The 19,731-nt window shown below is 41.8% G+C and overlaps 2 protein-coding genes across 6 annotated transcripts in view; one reads left to right on the plus strand and one right to left on the minus strand.

Moving 5' to 3' along the window:
* On the plus strand, window positions 1-6,195 carry LOC110061662 (single-strand DNA endonuclease ASTE1-like). Its single transcript, XM_020768514.2, has 3 exons — window positions 1-1,227; window positions 2,917-4,121; window positions 4,855-6,195. Exons 1-3 carry the CDS (start codon window positions 719-721, stop codon window positions 5,043-5,045), a joined length of 1,905 nt encoding a protein of 634 aa, XP_020624173.2. The 5' UTR covers window positions 1-718; the 3' UTR covers window positions 5,046-6,195.
* Window positions 6,136-19,731, minus strand: part of LOC110061646 (uncharacterized) — a 27,361-nt gene continuing 13,765 nt past the window's right edge. For 3 of the 5 annotated variants that reach the window (XM_089289973.1, XM_089289972.1, XM_089289975.1), the window contains 10 exons: window positions 18,460-19,566; window positions 17,481-17,567; window positions 16,573-16,622; window positions 15,447-15,563; window positions 13,962-14,063; window positions 12,531-13,575; window positions 10,448-10,708; window positions 9,494-9,574; window positions 8,256-8,340; window positions 6,136-7,710 (listed from right to left, as the gene is read on the minus strand). In XM_089289973.1, the coding sequence (XP_089146099.1) occupies window positions 7,632-7,710; window positions 8,256-8,340; window positions 9,494-9,574; window positions 10,448-10,708; window positions 12,531-13,575; window positions 13,962-14,063; window positions 15,447-15,563; window positions 16,573-16,622; window positions 17,481-17,567; window positions 18,460-19,566 (3,014 nt within the window). In that variant the 3' untranslated portion in view covers window positions 6,136-7,631. The remainder of the gene's footprint in view (window positions 7,711-8,255; window positions 8,341-9,493; window positions 9,575-10,447; window positions 10,709-12,530; window positions 13,576-13,961; window positions 14,064-15,446; window positions 15,564-16,572; window positions 16,623-17,480; window positions 17,568-18,459; window positions 19,567-19,731) is intronic. The other 2 variants (XM_020768492.2, XM_020768491.2) reach the window with 2 other exon arrangements.

Below are 19,731 nucleotides of genomic sequence, written 5' to 3' on the forward strand. Positions count from 1 at the left end.
TATTTTGCGGAAACTAATTTTTGCTATTGAAAATATTGATTTTTCTTGCTGGATCCTAATTGTTTCGATTGTCGGGAAGTTGCATTTAATTGAAAATACAACATTTCCGCATTTTTTAAATTAAAGTTCATGCAATTGACAAGTGAAAGAAAATGTAGAGATGTAAAACACAAACGCACAAGTAATCAGTGTCACTCTATTGTAGAATGCCCTTCTGAATGTATTATCTTTGGACGATCCTTTCCTGTACTTTTTTTTTTTTTATTTCTGAACGTTTTGTTTCTCATTCTATCGTTTTGACGTTTTCAATAAATGGCAGCAGCAAGATTCTACTTGTGATATTTGTATGTGTAATTTCGCCAGTGGAGTAAGTTTTTGCGGGAATTTTATTTTGGGGGAACGTTTCTTGCGGATCACTGTAAAAACTGTAAAAATTAGAACCCGCCAAAATTTTGTGCCACACGGTACAATGCCCAAATATAGATGGCAAGATGAAAATTAATGAAAAACTGAGCCACGTGGTACATATTCTCCAGAAACTGAAATCCGAAACTTGATCATTTTCTTTATTGGTAAAGGAAAATAAAAGACGTATAATGCATGCGCAAGCCATATTTAATCAAGTTTCAGTAATGATGGATTATGTAAAGCTTTCAAAAACGCAAAAATACTTATGCATAAATAGAGCAAAAATAATGCTAGGGTGATTCTAAACCTTATGTGCCTGTGGAGGAGGTTTCGTGACGGTTACACAACGAGTACTTTGAAGTTGGAACATTTTGAGGACGATTCTATCAAGATGGGAGTTCGCGGGCTGACCAGCTACGTCAACTCAATCGAAACTCTCTGGAAACGTCAGACCAAGCTCAAAAACACAAAACTTATCATAGACGGGTCCGGCTTATGTAACGATCTTTACAGGAACGCCTTCGACTGTCGACATGGAGGCCAGTACGAAGAGTTCCACGACGCTGTACTTTCGTTTTTCAATGCGCTTGATTCTAACGGTGTAGAATCCTTTGTAGTCCTCGATGGTGCACAACATGCAAGCGGCAAAAAGTTAGAGACACACAAGAAAAGGGCAAATCAGAGGATCGAAACATCTTGTGCCTTAGCCGAGAATCGGGCACCAAAAAACGGCGAAAACTTTCTACTTCCGGCTTTATCGAAGCTTGTGTTTCTGCAGGCGCTGATGGATCATAGCGTCAAATTCGCGGTCTGCGACAGGTAGGATGCAATATTACAGTAGTAAATGTTAGCATAATAGTCGAATGGTTAGCTGACTTGGAGACTATTACCAGCGACTGGACATATCTCCTTCGTTGTATGGCGAGAATAAAATTTGCCGAGCGAACATAAAGGATGGTGACATCTTGTCGATGTCAGCTGTCAGCTGTCAGAATGAACTAAATAATCTACATTTCAATTGATTTCACCAATTTTAGAATATTAGAATATTAGCCTGCGTAGCAAACGCTGGAGTAATAGGAAGCGAATTGGAGCGGCGTAAGACTGAGAAAACGTTCGCGGGCGGAGGCACGTGAAGTAAAGGAAATGCTTATTCCACTTGTCGCGTGCGTCTCCACGCGAACTCGCGCCTTTTCACGATCATTCGAGCGTCTGCTATGCAGACTTCATTTTTATTCATGCTAGCGCAAACATTCTTGGTTCTCGATCTTCCGACGAGGCATGACATTTCATTGAATAGAGAATAATGGATTGAGCATATGCATTGGGTGACGTTAGTGATATTGTTTCAGTTTCCAGGCCTTTTAATTCTTTTAAACCTGAAGGATTTATTTCAAATAAACAACTAGCGTAGCTTACCCAGGATGACTGTAGATGTGGCGAGAATTGTACCGTGATTTAGAAAATAGAAAGGAAGGAAGGGAAGTGGGGAAGCGACGAGGTCGTTACCTCTACTTTCTTCCTTGCCTGCCACTCAAATAATGAATGCCAGTGGGGGTGGGGGGACTCCCATATGAAAAGGTCGGGGATACTCGTCGGAAAATTTGAATTAAACCCCCGAAAAGAGTTTGGGCGTGGCTCGAGCTTTATTTGATCCCTTAAAGATACTACTTAAAACGAAATAGGCTTCCGCTCAGTAAAAAGGACTGGAGAGACCTTCAGAAACCGGGCTTAAAAACGGAAAGAAGAGCGTTTTTAATTATTATTTCTTTGAGTACGTCTCGTCATAAACAGAGACCAGAGACCAGAATCCTTGATTTATACCTCTAAAGGCTGGTTTTCACTAGCGACGGAGTCGGAGTCGGAGTCGGAGTCGTAGTCAGAGACGTAAGAGTGCTTACGACCTAGTGAAAATCGAAAATCGGAGTCGTAAGCGGAGTCATAAGCTCGACGGAATCGGAGTCGGAAGAATCAGAACGTTTCCATTTCTTCCGATTCCGTTTACGACTCCGTCGCTTATGATCCAATGAAAACTAGATTGTCGGAGTCGGAACCAGAAGCGGAAGAACCAACCAATCACAAGGCCCAGAATGGATCATTGTAATTGGTTTATTCTTCCGCTACAGCTTCCGACTCCGACAATCTAGCTTTCACTGGATCGTAAGCGACGGAGTCATAAACAGAATGGTTGTTCTTCTTCCGACTCCGTCGGTTTGATTTTCACTAGTTCGTATCACTCTAGTTTTCACTGGATCGTAAGCGACGGAGTCATAAACAGAATGGTTGTTCTTCTTCCGACTCCGTCGGTTTGATTTTCACTAGTTCGTATCACTCTACGCTTCTGATTATGACTCCGACCACGACTCCGTCGCTAGTAAAAACCAGCCATGAGCGAGACGACGACCATCACTGACCTTTTCATATCAAAGGGGATGAATTTCATGACAAAAGGATACAGCTGCCTGGTTGCAACAAGCTTGTCTAAGTACATCTTTATGTTTCTTTCAGCGAAGCAGACAATGAAATCGCCTCCTTGGCCAGCGCTTGGAACTGCCCTGTTTTAGGCAATGACAGCGACTTCTTTATCTTTGATATAAAAGACGGCTACATCCCACTTTCTTCTTTCAACTGGAAGGCTGATGGGTTAACTGCCGACATTTTCTATCGAGAAGAACTGGCATCGCACTTTGGAATCCGCGCAGAATTTCTTCCTTTGTTCGCTTCTTTGGTGGGGAATGATTACGTCAGTTTCGAGGTATTGGCAGAGTTTAGACCCACACTGAATCGCGGAAAAGCGTCAAGATTTGCAAGCATTGCTAACATTCTATCTGACTCAAGGACAGAAGAAGAGGCGCTCGAGTCTGCTCTACTAATGGTAGGGTCAGCGGTAAGCCGAGATAAACTAAGACAAGCTGTCGACCATTCTCTCCAGGAATACAAGATCACAGAGTCAAATTTACTGCACTTTTTCGACAGTGGTGTGGTCGACAGCTCCTTGAGGACTCAAAATGGCCGTAAAATTGAAGAATGGATCTTGCTCAAGTTTCGCAAGGGACTGTTCTCCGCCAAATGTATGAACGCCTTGACAACGGGGAAAATCCTTCTCAGAACTCAGGTTGAAAACTGTCAGGAAGTATCGGCTAATCAGTGCTCTCAGCGCCTGAGGAAAGTCATGTATGGCATTTTAAACGATGCTGCAGCTCACGACGGGAGAGGAAATATAACGATGGTCCAAGAATGGGACAGAGAGGGCTTAGAGGTCAAGTCGTCAAATGTGCCACCCTACCAGGAGGGCGTGGTCGCTAGAGTGAGTCTCATTCCGCGCTTCGAGAAAGAAGTAAGATTAGAGATTTTGTTAAATGCGCTTGATTTAAACACAGCTTGCATCAAGTCCTTGCCGGAGAAGTTTAAATTAATTGCAGCGTCACTACGTTTCCTCGTTAATAACGCTCAGCCAATGTTAAAGGTGAACCATCTCGTCGCTTTACTCTGCTGTTGTCTTATTTTGGAGGACGATTCCACTGAACATAAAGGAAACGCTGAGACCAGTACGTTTGATCTAGGAGCGGCACAAAGCTTTTCTCAGTGGCAGTGTGTTTTGAGGGACGCCATTGATCTTAACTTCATTTTGTGTGAGCCCTTAACTACACTGTGTGTTCACAAGACGTTCAATGGAAAACTGGCTCATAGTCTGCAGGAAAAGTTAAATCAAGGTATATCTTTCCGGTACAAATGCGTACAGACAATTTGTTTTAAAATCTGACAAATATCGAGGGTGTCAAGGGTGTGTAGCTCTCTCTCCTAGTCATTTAATGCTAAAATCTTACTATAGACCAAAAGGACTTGAAAGCCACATCCTTTGGCACCACGCACACCAATATAGCTTATATTAGGGCGTACCCTTTGGGGGTCCTAGAAATGGAACACACCAACCTAACACAGTCGTGGGAAAAGGATTCCGGATATGGTTGGATTACCATCTCCGAAAATTGACTCGGCTTGTAATTTTCGTCCAAGAAGCGTTAGCCAATTGGCCATTTCCGAGTTAGGTTGTGCCTCTGTTTCAAAATGAGTCCTCGTGCAAAGTCTTTCATATGAAGATGTATTTGATTTGCACGAAAGTGAACCTATAGCAGAATTGTTGTGCATCAAGTCTCATTTTGACATAGAGGCACAAGGGAACTCGGCAATGGCCTATTGCCATGTGCTCGCTGACTGGTTGTTCTAGCATGAGGGAATTTTCACGGGGCGCAACTGTTTTCTACTTGCTGCTGTAATCGACTTTGCTTTAAGTAGGCTCTACTCTTTTCCTGGATGTTTCTTATCATCGGTTGTAGAGAATAAAACCTTCTCCTCTTCTCTTCGCTTCTAGATTCAAATTATATAAACATCACTACATGCTATATTGCGAAACAGAATGAGAACTGTTTGCTTTACATCTTTCAGGTCGAACCCCAGAAGAGCTGCTTCCATCCTTTAGAAACCAGTTGTTTTACAAAGAACTTAACAACGCAGTAACTGATGGCTTACAGGCAAAGCTGATCAGTGATGAGGGGCAGAAAAGTTTCTGTATTTATTTTGTTGTCGTATTGCTAGTGGTATTTTGTTGCGTCGGATTCTCTCTTCTTCGAGTATGAAAGAAATTACTGCCGTATATTTCCCCCATTACGAACAACTTAGGCCCAGTGCACACTACAACACCTGAGGAATTTGAAATTAAACGGGGGTTTCACTCTGAAAAATCATCAAATGTTTTCCATTCACACTACGCTGGAGAAATTTCAAAACGCAACAATAACCAATCATTTTGGATTTGTGTTTGAGGAAAACTCGGTCAGCGAAATCACATTACTATCGTGATGTTATCGTTTTCGAAAAGCCCCGTTCTAGGTAGGCCTAACCGTAGAAATAAAGTTGCGTTTTCAAATTGTTCCGGCGTGATGTGGACGCTTCCTTAAAAGTATTCCCGTCGCGTTTATATCTAAGCTTATATAGTTTGGTGTCGTTTGGTTATATCGGATTTTCTCTGCTACGAGCATGAATCTTTTCTAGTATGCATTTCATTTCTCATATCACGATTCGACAGAAAGTATTCCCGTTGCGTTTATATCTAAGCTTATATAGTTTGGTGTCGTTTGGTTATATCGGATTTTCTCTGCTACGAGCGTGAATCTTTTCTAGTATGCATTTCATTTCTCATATCACGATTCGACAGAAAGTATTCCCGTTGCGTTTATATCTAAGCTTATATAGTTTGGTGTCGTTTGGTTATATCGGATTTTCTCTGCTACGAGCATGAATCTTTTCTAGTATGCATTTCATTTCTCATATCACGATTCGACAGAAAGTATTCCCGTTGCGTTTATATCTAAGCTTATATAGTTTGGTGTCGTTTGGTTATATCGGAATTTCTCTGCTACGAGCATGAATCTTTTCTAGTATGCATTTCATTTCTCATGTCACGATTCGACAGAAAGTATTCCCGTCGCGTTTATGTCTAAGCTTACATAGTTTGGTGTCGTTTGGTTATATCGGAATTTCTCTGCTACGAGCATGAATCTTTTCTAGTATGCATTTCATTTCTCATGTCACGATTTAACGGAAAGGATTCCAGTTGCGTTATTTTGTTAGATCTTAGTTTTAAGTCGTTATCAACGAAATAATCTGGGTGTAAGATCATAACTGTCCTTGAAAAACCACAAGGAATGACGAGTAAGGGGAAAAAAATATATTTAAATATATGTTTATTTGTTCGTTAGAATAAAGAAAATATAGCTATATACAAGAGTAATAGTAAGTCATTTTACACTGAATTTCATGGCTGTCTTCAGCAATTGATATATACTATTTATGACATATAACAAGGCTCCTCTATGTATTCCAAAATGATTACATCAATTTCTAATTTTTCTCCAGAACTGGAAATTCAAATCGTAAAAAGCAATCTAATTCATACGCTATTCTATCGTCAGATCGGTGAATATAATTTTCCTGCAACACTGAACCCTAATAAACAATCGACTCTTAATGCCGACATACAAGCAGCTAAGCCCTAAAACGGACAAAACCATCAGTGTTCCTAAGATAGTAAATGGAATTTACCTAAAAAGTCGCAATTCTGCAAGGAAAATCAAAATTTAAATCGAATTTTGACCGCAAAACTTAAGGTTTCAGCAAAGAACTGAAACGTTACTTGTTTTAAGAAAATAAATATTCTATGATTCTTCGAGGCAGCAAGCTTCTTTAAAGATCCCGCGGTTTTTCGTCAAAACGTTGCCAAGCAAAGCCATTCGTTGCTAAGGACCATGAATTATCGCCCTTGTCCTATTTTTCTGACTGGATAATATGTGGATGATTCTAAGAATTTAGCAAAAAAAGACACTTGCTGATGTGAAAGAATGGCAGGCTTAAAATAAATGCCCCATAAAAACGTTTCAAAGATTAAAAGTAATACAAAATAAATATAATTGCCCCCAGTTAAGATATCTCGGAACCACTGAGATATTATAAAAAGTTCTATGAAAGATAAAAGAAATTTACACATAACTAGCGTACAAACTCTGCACGGGACAGTATATCATACCTAAAATTATTTGATATTTCTCTCCACTATTTGAATTGTGTTAAAAAATGTTCAAAACTTTACCTTGTAATCGTGAATTAAGCCTGCTCCAATTTCATTCCAATCTGCTTGAAAATGAGAATTACATTGAATACGCGATGCTGCAGTCGATCAATGACCTTTTGATTCCTGTGTGACATCTTTATGTTGGTTTTCCATTGCTAAGCCAATCAAAAGGTAAGTTAGTCAATGAAGGCAGGGTAAGCAAAGTAACCGCAAGCTACTGACCGAAAAGTTTGGAAAACCAACAAAAAGTTGTCCGGAAGTTGTACTTGCAGATAACGATTCTTTGATTGGCTCGAAATTTTAGAAAACCAACACAAACATGCCAAAAGCCCTCAAAGGTGTGGCGCCTTTAGACGTAAATATGCAGGCTAAGCGGGGCAGAGGGGAGACTGGTCTTGTTTCATCTGATTCTCCTCTTTTCCTTTTAAGTCACGTGATAGCGTCTTGACCAATAACACCATTGTGGTAAACATCGCCCAGTCATAAAGCATGTCCATTGCCATGTTTGCGTAGAGGTTACAGCTCGTTAACTTATTTCATCCAGGCGATCGTTACAGTTACTTTTACCGTGGTTTGATCCAATCCAACTCTCCATTCATTCGAACATGGAGTCTAACTCAGTGGAGAAGTCATTTAACATGCTGTTGATGTCCTTCAATAGATCTTCAGCTATTCTACAATGAAGAGAGCATGATAGAGCAATTAATTCGACAAGCACGAGACGGGGTTAACAGTATATAATTTCGCGATCATAATCTGACACTGATAGTTTAGTCACGAGAGCAAGCATGAAACAAGAGTCGCCCAGCGAGGTGGGAAAAGCTTACAGTACTAAAAACACTGCACTTTAATACTTATCCAGGACCCAAACAGCCCAAAGTGATTTATAGGGCTTACTCTTTGAATTACGAAAGTAACGCTAGCGTAATGCAAGCGAGGCGAGAGAAGCTTTGCGCCCGCCTCGAAATCTCGCAACATTACATTAGAGCATTTACATGGCCAGCTGTGATCGGATTCTAATTTTTTTTTTCAACAAATCAAAATAAAGTCATTTATCAAGGTCATGAGAATTAACGAACTGATTTCTATAGAGAACTCGCCTTGATATATAATCGTCTTCACCTAACTATTACTATGACAACTAAGTAGGGTCTCTACTAAAGAACTTAGAAGAATTTGTATGTTGAGCTTAAGATTTAAAGCAATTTTATGTACGTACTCTTGCTCCTTCTTCGCCGCTTCCGTGTCTACAGACTCCGCTTCGATATTTACTTCGGGCACAGCTGAAGGTGACACAGAGGGTTCTGTGACAAAATTAGCACGATAAATAACATTGCAAGCAGAGAGGTCAGCAAGGTTAGCAACAGCATGACGTATTCCAAGAGTATTCAACGGTAACTAACCCAATCAGAGCGCGAGTATTTGTCACGTGAGCCCATACCTGTTAGGTCAGGTCACGTTACTTAGCAACAGCCCTGGCGAAGAACCCGGCTTCAGGTTACTCTCGGAGATCAAAAAGCCGGGGAAGCAAGCAATTACCTTTGCCTCCAAAAATTGACCAAACCCGTGCAAGCGACAGCTTACAATCCAAAAATAGGAGGTATCGCCCATTCAGCGTCGTTCACTTTTAGAATGGATAAATTTCACCCACTGGACAGGCCGTTTACCCAAGAGAAAACGTTATTCATTCCTGGCACAATCGTTGTCTGCACTATATAATTCTAAAACGACGCCAAAGTGGCTATTATTCCGTGACTGACTAGCTTAGTGCTCATGTCACCACGCACACGCAGTGCATCTGAGCGCGCCCGAGAAAACTCTCTATGTGGAGACAGTCAGTCCTAGCAACTGAGCGGCATTTTACGCCAGTATATTACCAATCAATTACCGTAATCTACAATGGTGGACAAAAGTCCTTGGGACACTAGTGATGAAATTCAACGAATTGTATGTGTTCTACAACTGAAGTTTTGAAAAAACGCTGCTATATACATTTACAAATGCGTTGCTGAAAAGTCAGAAGAAATTGCAGGTACTAGTTTTCCACATTGTGTGTGGGGTGAGAGGAGAGGCTAGGGAGGTGTTTGCCTGGCGTGTGTCACCAAAAGTGCAAATTTGCCCCGAGACTTTTGTCCATGATTGTAGCCTTACAGCGTAAAAGAAAGACGGCTGAGCCGTTCTCCCAACGGTACACAGAACTCACAGCTCCTTTTTTTTCTGGTTTATTCACCGCACAACTCACTGAAAGGACTTATAACTGACAATAAACTCTAGAAAAACTCCTTCGCTACTCGCTATTTTGTCACGTCCCGATTGTCTCATCCTGCTCGCATGTGTTCATTACCTTATTTAGTGGTGATCGCATGTGTCACAAACTAAGAGGGGTGGGGGTCGGTTAAAACTCTTGTACACGGCTTCTGAAGAGGGTCTAAAGCAACAATGCAGTAAAATATTTACCTGTGGTTGGTACTTCTGATAGATCTTCTCTAGAACGATTTCCGAGAATCTGTTTAATTTGTTCATCCAGTTCACCATCAGCTGTAGGAATGAGAAGAACATATAAGTCAAATGGCCAATCGTTATTCCAACTGCTTCACTGATCAGTAACCACTGCAGTTCAGTTCGTCTTCAGAGCTAGCTAGCTTTCTATTGGCCAGCACCACGAACGCTGACGCTGACCAGCTCCGATTATTTGAACATGCGCAGGGAGGTCAGTTTTCAATGCCAGCCCATCAGATTTCAAGGGGGAGGGGGGGGGGGGGGGGTCCTGGCGACCAGACTGTCAATGCGCCAAAACCAAACGTGCAATTAATCAACACATGACTTCCGCACCATCTTGACCTACTTGGATTTCGATTGGCTTTAAATGATCATAAAATAATAATTTATTAATCTATAAACAAACGAAAACTAACCAAACAACTCCTGGCTAGTAACTAAAATTGGTAAGTAAAAGAAAGGCATCACAAGTGCTTTAAAGTATCACGCACAGCTTTTGGTTATGGTTAATTGTTACGTGCGTTGTTAAGACATTCCTTAACGCCTACATAAGGAAAGCAACAGTTTAGAAGATTACAGATATACGATTATTATCATAACATGCAAGAAGAAGTATTAAACCGTTGTCGTTTAAGACGATGTTTGAAGTATGACGTTTTTAAGAGTGCAAAAACAGTTGCGACGACAAGTTCAAGGAAAGACAAATATCTTATCACGGTTCTTTTGTGTGGCAAATCTCTCATCACAGCAAACTACGAAAACAGAGCCTGTTTACACTCCTAACACCCGTCATTGTTACTTTGATTAGTTATTAGTTATTAATGTTACTGATTTGTTAGGATGAGTAGTGCTTGTCTGATCGTAGGTGTAGGAACAGTGCCTCACTCTCTCTCGCCGTCAACCGTTGTTTACCTCTCGTCGCGTCCACTTGGTTCGTTCTCACTCCTCCATGATACTCGTGCGAGGTGTTCAGTCGGTCTGGAGCGCTAACCTTTCGACCTGGTTTTTCAAAACTCTTTCTTGTCTCTTCTATCTCTTCGATCAACGATTCCACTGAGCTATGACTGCTGGCGCTACTGCTGCACGATCGCAAACTTCCATTTCCGTTTCCGGTTTGTCGAGCGCGTGGAGGCGACGGCCAACAGGAGGGGCTAGAACCAGTGCTACTGCGTCCTGATAGCAACGTGATTGACAGTAACTATACACGTGACGTAAATGGTAATGCAACCACGTGCGACAAAGTTGTCACGTGAATTTATTGTAAAAGGATGAATAAATGTATAAATGATATGAAACTGAAGCAATACGTCTAAAGCTGTTAAAAGTTCGTTTGTGTTCTTTAAATGAATTGAAAGTTTAATTTGTTTTTCACACAATGAGGGATATATAGATATATATACACAGATATACACACAGATATACAGCCCCACAGTAATCCGTGAAGTGTCACTGATTATTGAATTGAGGCACCTAAACAGAGATGCCTTTCTGTTTTTTTTCCAGCTACGGTTAAGTGTTTTAAAATGCTATAGGTTATGTGCTTTAAGCCAAGCTTTATAGTGCAGCGTTATTCAATTTCCGTTCATTGGCGCATGATGTATCTCAAGTCAGACTGAAGATGAAACAATTCTTTATGTCCTCTGCTATATGTCCGTTCTCCTACAGTAACGCGATTCGCTCGATTTCAGTTTTCAATCGCCCGTGACAAAAAAACACAAAGTACTGGGGACTAGTGTACGGCCAGGATATAAAGAACTTGAATATGACACAAGTCTTGTGCAACTCGCAATCTCTCCAAAAATGACTGAAGTCTGCCGTATGTAACGAACTGTGGGATACACCAAACCAAACTTTTAGCCTTCGGGGATGTTCGTCACATCCGAGTGTACAGACGTTTACACGCAAGGGTTGGAGATCGAACATAGCACAGGAAAATTAACTGTTATCAAATGTGCTTGTGCATCAGTCAAGATTCCCACTGATTTAGAGTAAAATCTGTTAGTTAAATTCAACTTTTAACTAGTCCAAAATTAATATTTCACTGAGTGCTTTGCTTCTGTGTTAGTTACACTTGTACAAAAACTTTCATCGCTCACGGTGATGCGTGCTATATCGTCACAACTAGATAGGACGCTTGACGATTATCACCCCACCCCATCCCCCTCCCCGCTCCTTTAAGCCAGTATTCTGTCAGGGTCCCCTAATAATTAACAATTAGACCCGTAGCCCGCAAGGGCTACTGGTCAGTAGCCCATGAGACGAAGTCAAATGGGCTATAGACCCGTGGCCCTTGAGGGCGAAGGGTCTAATTGTTTTAGTATCACCAAACTAGTCGGACAGAAAAGGCAATAATAAAGTTAGCAAATGCAAGTTGAAGAAATATCTATTTGGGAATAACACGAAAGAAAGCATCACGCTCGATTGAGCCAATTTCGCTACTCGAGGACTATTACTAACAGTCTTCTAGTAGCGTAGCCAATTAAAATGCAGGATTCGCATTAGTCCACTAGTTGGGTGATACTAATTGGGGTTATCCAATTAGAGCGGTTCTCAATTGAGTGTCGTAAAACCAGAACCAAAGTAATCTCTCAAGCCAATCACAAAGAACACACAATACAGTGAGCCAATCAAAACTCGAAGTACTCACATGTAGCTGACGCAAAGCGCGGGAAAACGCGTGCGAACGAGTCACGATTGGTTTTGGTTTTACTCCTGATTGGAAGAAAAATTGGCGCGAGTTCTTTTTAAACCAATCGCATAGCGTGGTAAGTGGAAAACCAATTACTTTTCAACACTCAAATGAAAACCGCTCTATATGGCTGGGCGAACTGGAAGAGAGGCACTGTGAGCGCAAAGCTAAGTTTGCCAAAAACAAACACAGTGACTCCGGCTGGGCCCGAACTCAGATCTGTCAAACCGGAATACAAAGCACTAACCATTAGGTTGTAGGTCAAACTATCATAGTTTCATTATTTTTTTAAAAAAAGACACCTACTGTCCACAGGAGACAAGGGTTTTGTCGGTGACCTGTCTCCGGCGCTTTCCTCGCCCGAGCTCCTCTCTCTGTATCCAGCCGTGAAAGACGCGGACTTTCGGGGCTTGGGCGGCACTTTAGGGGGCGGGCCCTTCTTAAAGCTTTTAGGCTTGACCGGTGGTGGTGGGGCAGGTTTCTTGGGTCTCTGAAAGGTAGAGTCCGGCGAGGAGGTACGTATTCTATCGTTCTCCTCTGAAACCATGTCCTTCACGGCCATTCCGGGGCCATTGAAATCGATTTTAGTTTGATTAGAGTTGGCCACATGACGTGGCAGCTCAATATCCTCCAATGGAGGGGGAGGGCGGGGAGGAGGTTCGTCGTCTTCATTAGCTGAAGTTAAAACAGAATTATCTCCATGTAATCCTAACGAAGGGTCCAATTCATTTTCATGGTTGCCTTTTTCCTCCGGAGGGTCTAGCCGATTGGCAGAGGGATCAACCCCATCACCATCCGTCTGCGGCGCCTCAGGGCACAGATCATGTGGACCAGCATTCTTCTGTTGATCTTGATCTCCGTTTTCATATGGTAATTCTTCTTTATGAACAAGCTGCGTTGTTGTCTCGGGAATTTCGGATTCCGCCGACGAAGAATCCTCGACAAAAAGCTCTTCATTAGCTTTTCCACTCGGGGAAAGAGCATTGCGAGAAAACTCCTTTTGGTTTTCTTGTGTTCGAGCGCTTTCCGAGATCAATTCAGATGGTTCAACTTCATCGGTTGATACTCCGGAATCTTCTCCATCTAAACATGTCTCTAAATAACCCTTCCTCTCCTGAAGCGGAAATTTCTCTTCTACACTTTCCAGCACGTTCTCATTTTCGTCTGCCTCTTTCAGAGCTTGCACGGCCATCCATATCTTTCTTTGATGGCCTGGTTTTTTGACTCCAATCGCTACTAGGTCTTCTAACGTCATGTCCTGGAGGAAATCCATGTCATCGAATCCGCCGTCCAAGAACTCGGGTATGTATTGCTCTAGACCAATCAGACGCAGCCACGTCATAATATCTCTCTGCAAGAGAAGCACCAGGTTTACCGTGAATTGGGATTGCGTGAACATGCACCAGTCGGACGTGACAACTGAACGTAACGCTTCCGTTCTTTCTTATGCCGTGGGTAAATAAGCCAAGCTTGCAAGATTTTTCAGCTAGTATAAATTGCATTTGCTCTGAAAATCTGTGACAGCTGGCCAGTGCGTACCCGAGGCAAAGCTGAGTGAAATACTTTATGACATTTTTTCGAAATAAAAACAAAATTCAAATTTAGGACTGCATGGAAAGACCTCATACTTCCAACACATCACATAAGGGAATTTGAAACGTCTGTAAGTTTTGTGATAGTGCTTTACATTCCTGACAATATCCAGCTATTCATGTACAAACTGCTATTACAGCTCACCGGTTTTTCTCTCGGAAATACCACTCTACTTTCCAGTTTGGCTGATTCTGATAGAATCTTTTTCCTATGACCTGTTTTCGTCACGTTTATGGCCGTCAAATCCTGACAAAATGCAAAGAAAACAAACAAACAAAAATTACAGCAACAACCAGGCAAGTAAGCAAGCAAGTTTAAGAGTTGGTTTCCCAAAATATACGTTATTCTCTGTATTCGTATAACCTGCCATTCAACGTGAATAACTATCAATACGTTGAGCCCAAATTTTCCTTCACCGTCCATGTTAAGCCGCTCACAACATAAAATATTCAGTACGCCGAATTTATAGTTCTCCTACATTTTTTATGAAGACCTAAACAAAAACGCCCATGGCACACTAAAACAGGAATCTCTCACGTAATTTTGATTTCATCACTTTGTACCGAACAGTTAAGACCACATGGTTAAAAAAACAGTAAATACTACGTTTAAATACACATGACTTCCGGTTCGTCAGGCCTGTGGCTTTAAGTCTCCCATTCCAAAAATATGAAGGACTCGTTGTCAGATATAACCCTTCTGGGGGGGGGGGGGGGGGGGCACTAATGAATATAGCTCGAGTCCTAAAAGTCCTTTCGCAATCACACACCTCCTAACTTACGTAGTTAGAGACGAAAAGGCAAAATGACAGTATCACCCTATTTTAAACAGATCTTGCTCTACAACAAGCGCAACAGTACGCCGTAAAGTTCGGAAAATGACGATCCTTTTGGATTCATACTAGTAGCCTGTCGCTATCGCTACTTTCCGATGATCGAAACTTTCGGAGGATCGCTACTCAGGCTTACAGGAGTCGTTACTTTCGGAACTTTACGGTAAATTAGCACGTGTTTCGTGTCATGTTTGGAGGAGCTCCGTGACAAAATTCAATATCGGAGGTATAAACTTGATCAGAGTAAGTAGTGTCGATTACTAATCCCTCAAGTGCTGACACTTTACCACGCAATAACTCAATAATTTGTCTTGCTTGATAACAAAAACTGATTTTTATGACATTAATACGAATGAAATCAAGTCAGACGGTTTACGTTCTTTTTCTCTTTCCCTTTTCTCAACTGAGCTACCTTAGCATTACCTAGGTAATGGAAAAGCACAAAGCCCTAAAAGTCAAAAAAAAAAACTTCCACACTCGCGTTCGTTGTTCCCAAACAGTTGAAAGACGAAACAAACCAGTCGAACATTGGGTAAAACAACGTATAAACTACGCAAAATAAAACTTGAATTTTCACTTCAAACTTAGAATTAAGCCTTTCTCTTACTGCTAAGAATTCAAGTTTTCCTTAGCCAGTTGTCAACTCTTTTGACTCTTAAAACATATATAGTTTCAATAAATGAGTTTCGTAAACATGTTTTTTTGATTATCACACACGAAACCACACATCGTAAAGTTGTTAAGATGACTTGTTGAAACTCGAAATTAAAGCTACAAAAGCTTGCTGGTTTCTTTACCTCTGCAGTTATTCCAAGTATACTGGTCATGTCGAAACCTCCTTTCACAAAATTATCGATGTAGATAGTCAGTCTGAATTTCTGCAGCCAGTCGAACAACTCGTTATACTCTCGCATCTAGAAAAAAAGAAGAAAGACAATAAGAACAAAGAGACATGGATATTAACAAAATGAATCAAATTGGCGCTTTTCAAGGCATCAAATATTGCAAGAAAACAACATAACACAACATAAGTAAATAAAAGGTGATGTCAAGGCAACGGAGCTAAGTATCTGCCTTTATCTAAGCAACTAGTAAGAATCTACAGGCTACATGTAGGCAGAGGTCAACTCTAGTAGCCGTTTCGAACGTGTTACCTGAAGCTTCAACGCCGAGCAACTCACCTAACAGTCTGCCCAAGGCCTTAAAAAAAGTACCGAGAAAATGATCGTGTCTTATCCAAACAGAGCTCAATGATAAGTTGCTTGAAAAATTAACTGTGGCATTTCTACTCAACCACAAACTGCAGGTGCTCTGGGAAAAATTCCACTGTTTCCGCGCTGACGAATAGTGACTGAATGCCTGACGTGACTAAATAAGGTTAAATCGCGAATCTAACATCCTGAAACAAGTTCAGTCAATGATATTCTTCTTCCCACGTTTCCTGTTGATAGTATATTCGAAATATCCTGCGGGGCTCAGCTAATTAGGGAACATCATGACAGAAGAAAATCACTGAAAGAGCGGATCGGCGTGCTCGATAGGCAGGCAATGTTCCTTTTACAAAATAAACTTCACTTCTTTATAATTTTAATATCCTCGACTTGATGGTAATAGGGCTCTTATATGCAGAGTCTGTAAATGGGCGTAACGAGCCACTCAAATGCTATACACTTTCACTGACGCAAAAAAGCACTTGAAACTTGACCTCTCAACATCCGCCACAGAGTGCATCTTTCCGCACACTATCGTTTTCGTTTACTCCTTTTAACACAACTGCAACAGAGACGCACTCGTCATTTCTCGTTGATTTAGAGAAAAGAGACCTAACCCTGAAGTCAGGCTCTCTTTCAGCAAACCTGTTTAACACACAAGTCAATAAAATGCCATATATTGGTGTTCTCAGACAAGGATATCTCCACTCACCTTAAGCGGGATGTGGCCCGTAGCTTCCGAGGGATCACCCGCGTCTCCTGCTGGAACAAAATAGATACGCCACGCACGTTGAGTACAACGGAAAGACCACCACGACGTATAGAGACGAATGAAGTCAAATACGGTAACAAAATGTTAGGTTGTGGCGCCGGCAACAACCGCCCTTTCCCCAAGTCTCTCCCGATTTTTCTTAAAGGAAAATAGAGCAAAGCAAAACCTGAACTTTCTAGACTGACGGCAATAAATCCCTTTGATTGCTATAATAAATGTAATTACTACGAAAATCAGGTGAAGGGTATCTAACGTATCTACATGGTACATAAAACTTGTCTCGCAAAAAAGGCTCGTAGGTGAACTTGCAAGAAAGTCAGCTTGCTGAGTACAATAGGTTACTACTAGCCTGCAGAACTGGCAGATTTGCGGTGTCCGCGTTCGTGTACCACGTCTCCCGCTGAGCCCCGCAAATCCGCCTGTTCTATGGGCTGGGTTACTAATGACCAGGAGCCCATGAAATCCTGTAATCCCTGACTTTTAGTTCGTATTGAGCCTATCCCAAGATGTAGTCTCATGACTAACGTTTCGTGCAAACCTGAAAACCAAACCTACAGGATATGATAAAATACCCCACAAACGTGTATTTATGAACAAATGACGTCCTATTTTCCAGAAGAAAGTTTTTTCTTTTTTCATCGAAAGTACATGTTTAAGTGTTTTCCAGATTCCCTTCATTCGTTCTGTATTTCACCATTGTTGGGGAAGACTGTAGGCTCGAATTGCTGATCAAATGAAGTAATGGCCAATTCCCGTTATGAGATGCCCCTGCCGGGGAATCCTGGTAGTTGTCTTCAAGAATGCCAGGGGGTTGTTGTGAGGTTTGGGGGATTGTTGACAGTGCTTACCGCGTCGGTCGATATTGACATACTGATGGTTAACTGGCACGGCACCGTTTGTCATCATCTCGTAATCCATTCCATCTTTGTTTTCCCCTACAGAGTGATGCCAAAAACATATTCTCAAAATATCACTTGCAAAATCTTCATTAAAAAAAAGTCTTTTTCGTCGAGGAATGATTATACAGAAGGATCGGATTCAGCAAGTGAAAAATGTGGTCGCATACCATCGGTTCTATAAATTAAAAAATTCCTTCAAACAAGTTTAGACTTCGGGAAACAACAACCGTAACAAAACTTAATTTGAGATGAAAAGGTGATCAGTCGTTCAATCAAGATTCCATTAAACCCCGAGTTCCCGAGTTGAAATTGAAAAAAAAGAAACAATATAACCTCAAATTTCAGTTGATATTATTGTTACAAACAAGTGCACTCTGGGAGTGTTAGGGTTAATGGCTGTAATTTTACCTTCTCGACGTCGAAAGGAAAACAAGTTATTTTCAAAGAGGTAGCAGAACATAATACAGTTGTGCAATTAGGGCTTAAAACTAGTAAACCAAAGACGTTGACTTTCCGTCAATGAGAATAGAAGTTTGACAACTGAATCTAAACTTGCACTGCAACGGGTTTAAAGACATCTACCCGTTTCCTCTAAACGTAGGTAATATATTCAAGTCTACAATCCTGGCCAAAAGTCCTTGGGACACTTAGCTTATACCGTGGGCTGAAACATTAATGTCTTTCTGCTCTTGCTAGGAAGTGATTTTACGAGTTTTACCACCTCCCCCCTCCCTCACCCAAGACAATGTTGACTTGGGGACAGAATTCTAGCTACATGGACAACATTATAAGGGGGAGGGGAGGGGGTATATGCATTAACTGTATGACCACTAGAAAAGTAAGTAGTGTCCCAAAACTTTTGACCAGGATTGTACGTTCCTATATTTGATTTAAAGGAATTTAGTTTGGTACATTAAAGTAGCTTTACCTGCATCATCTGATAAACTGGTCTCATTGTCTTGCTTAACAGCTTGATTACTAGTCTTGTCATTTTGTGCTGTGTCAGCAGGAACAGCTCCCGTCATTGGCACATAATTGACATCATTCGAGACGTTGTCCCATTTCACCGGCGTGCTAGCGCCTGGCGTGACATTTTCGTAGCCCCTGGCGTGAGTTTTTTTCGAGGTTGGTGTGTTAACAATAACGTAACCGTCCTCTCCTTCTCCCTGTTGGTCGACATGTGAGATGATCATACTCTGCGTATCGTTACCAGGCTTTCCTCTGTTCGGCAGCTGCACATTCTCGTAAGCTAGTTGCTGTTTTGGTTTCGGATATTCTTTCACCTTCAATGGTTGCGGTTTCCATAAAACGTCAGGGGAAGGAGGCGTTGCTTTACTTAGACTCATGTCTTCGTATCCTTTCCTTGACAATTCGGGACTTGCGACCCGTCGCGAGGGTTCCTCAGTAACGCTGAGACCCGTTTGACTCGTAAGACCGATCTGACCCTCGGGACTTGAATGTCCCGCGGGATGTTTGTCTGGTGGAAGAGCCGCAGGTAGTCTTCCAGATTTGAAAGTTGATTGGCTAGATTCGGGAACAGCAGCGGGTGCGACGTCCTTAACAGGCGCCCGTATTTTAGGCGGTAGCGAAGGCGGTGGATTCGATGTATTTCGTACCCAAATATCGTCCATCTCGACGTTTGAAGCACAAGGCTTCTTATTCTCTTTTTCAGGCAGCTGTGGAAGTTCTTCGCATTTATCAACCTCCTCAACGGATTCATTTGACGGCGGTAAACGAACTTCAGCGTACTGCGTTTTGCTGTTTGTTTGAACTCCTGGATTAGGGGCCTGGGGAGGAGACAAGGGCGCTTTGTCAACCTCAACCTCCACATACTGCAGGCCCGTACCGGAAGCGAGTTTGACTGAGCCTTTTTTGGCTTTGAGTCCCTTTGCAGGTAAAACTGGCTCAAACAAGGCCTTTTTCGTGGCAGGATTGGGGCTCTCTTCCCCATCTTCATCACCGCGATGGCGAGGTCCCTTTTTACCGAAACTACTTAATCGAGGAGAGTTTCTCTGAAAACCTGGAGAAGGCGGCACTATGATGGAAAAACAACAGCAAAAGAGAATTTTACAACACATAAGAATCCTTCACAGTCGTTGAATTGAACGTAAAGGTTAGGGAACGCATGCATGCCGAGCCGAACAGAAGCCGTTTTCGAAATAGTTTTATATCTCCTATGTGGCTGGGATCAAATAAAATC

Source organism: Orbicella faveolata, unplaced genomic scaffold (assembly GCF_042242905.1).
Source record: "Orbicella faveolata isolate gen_17 unplaced genomic scaffold, um_ofav_v1 contig_2, whole genome shotgun sequence".
Lineage (NCBI taxonomy): Eukaryota > Metazoa > Cnidaria > Anthozoa > Scleractinia > Merulinidae > Orbicella > Orbicella faveolata.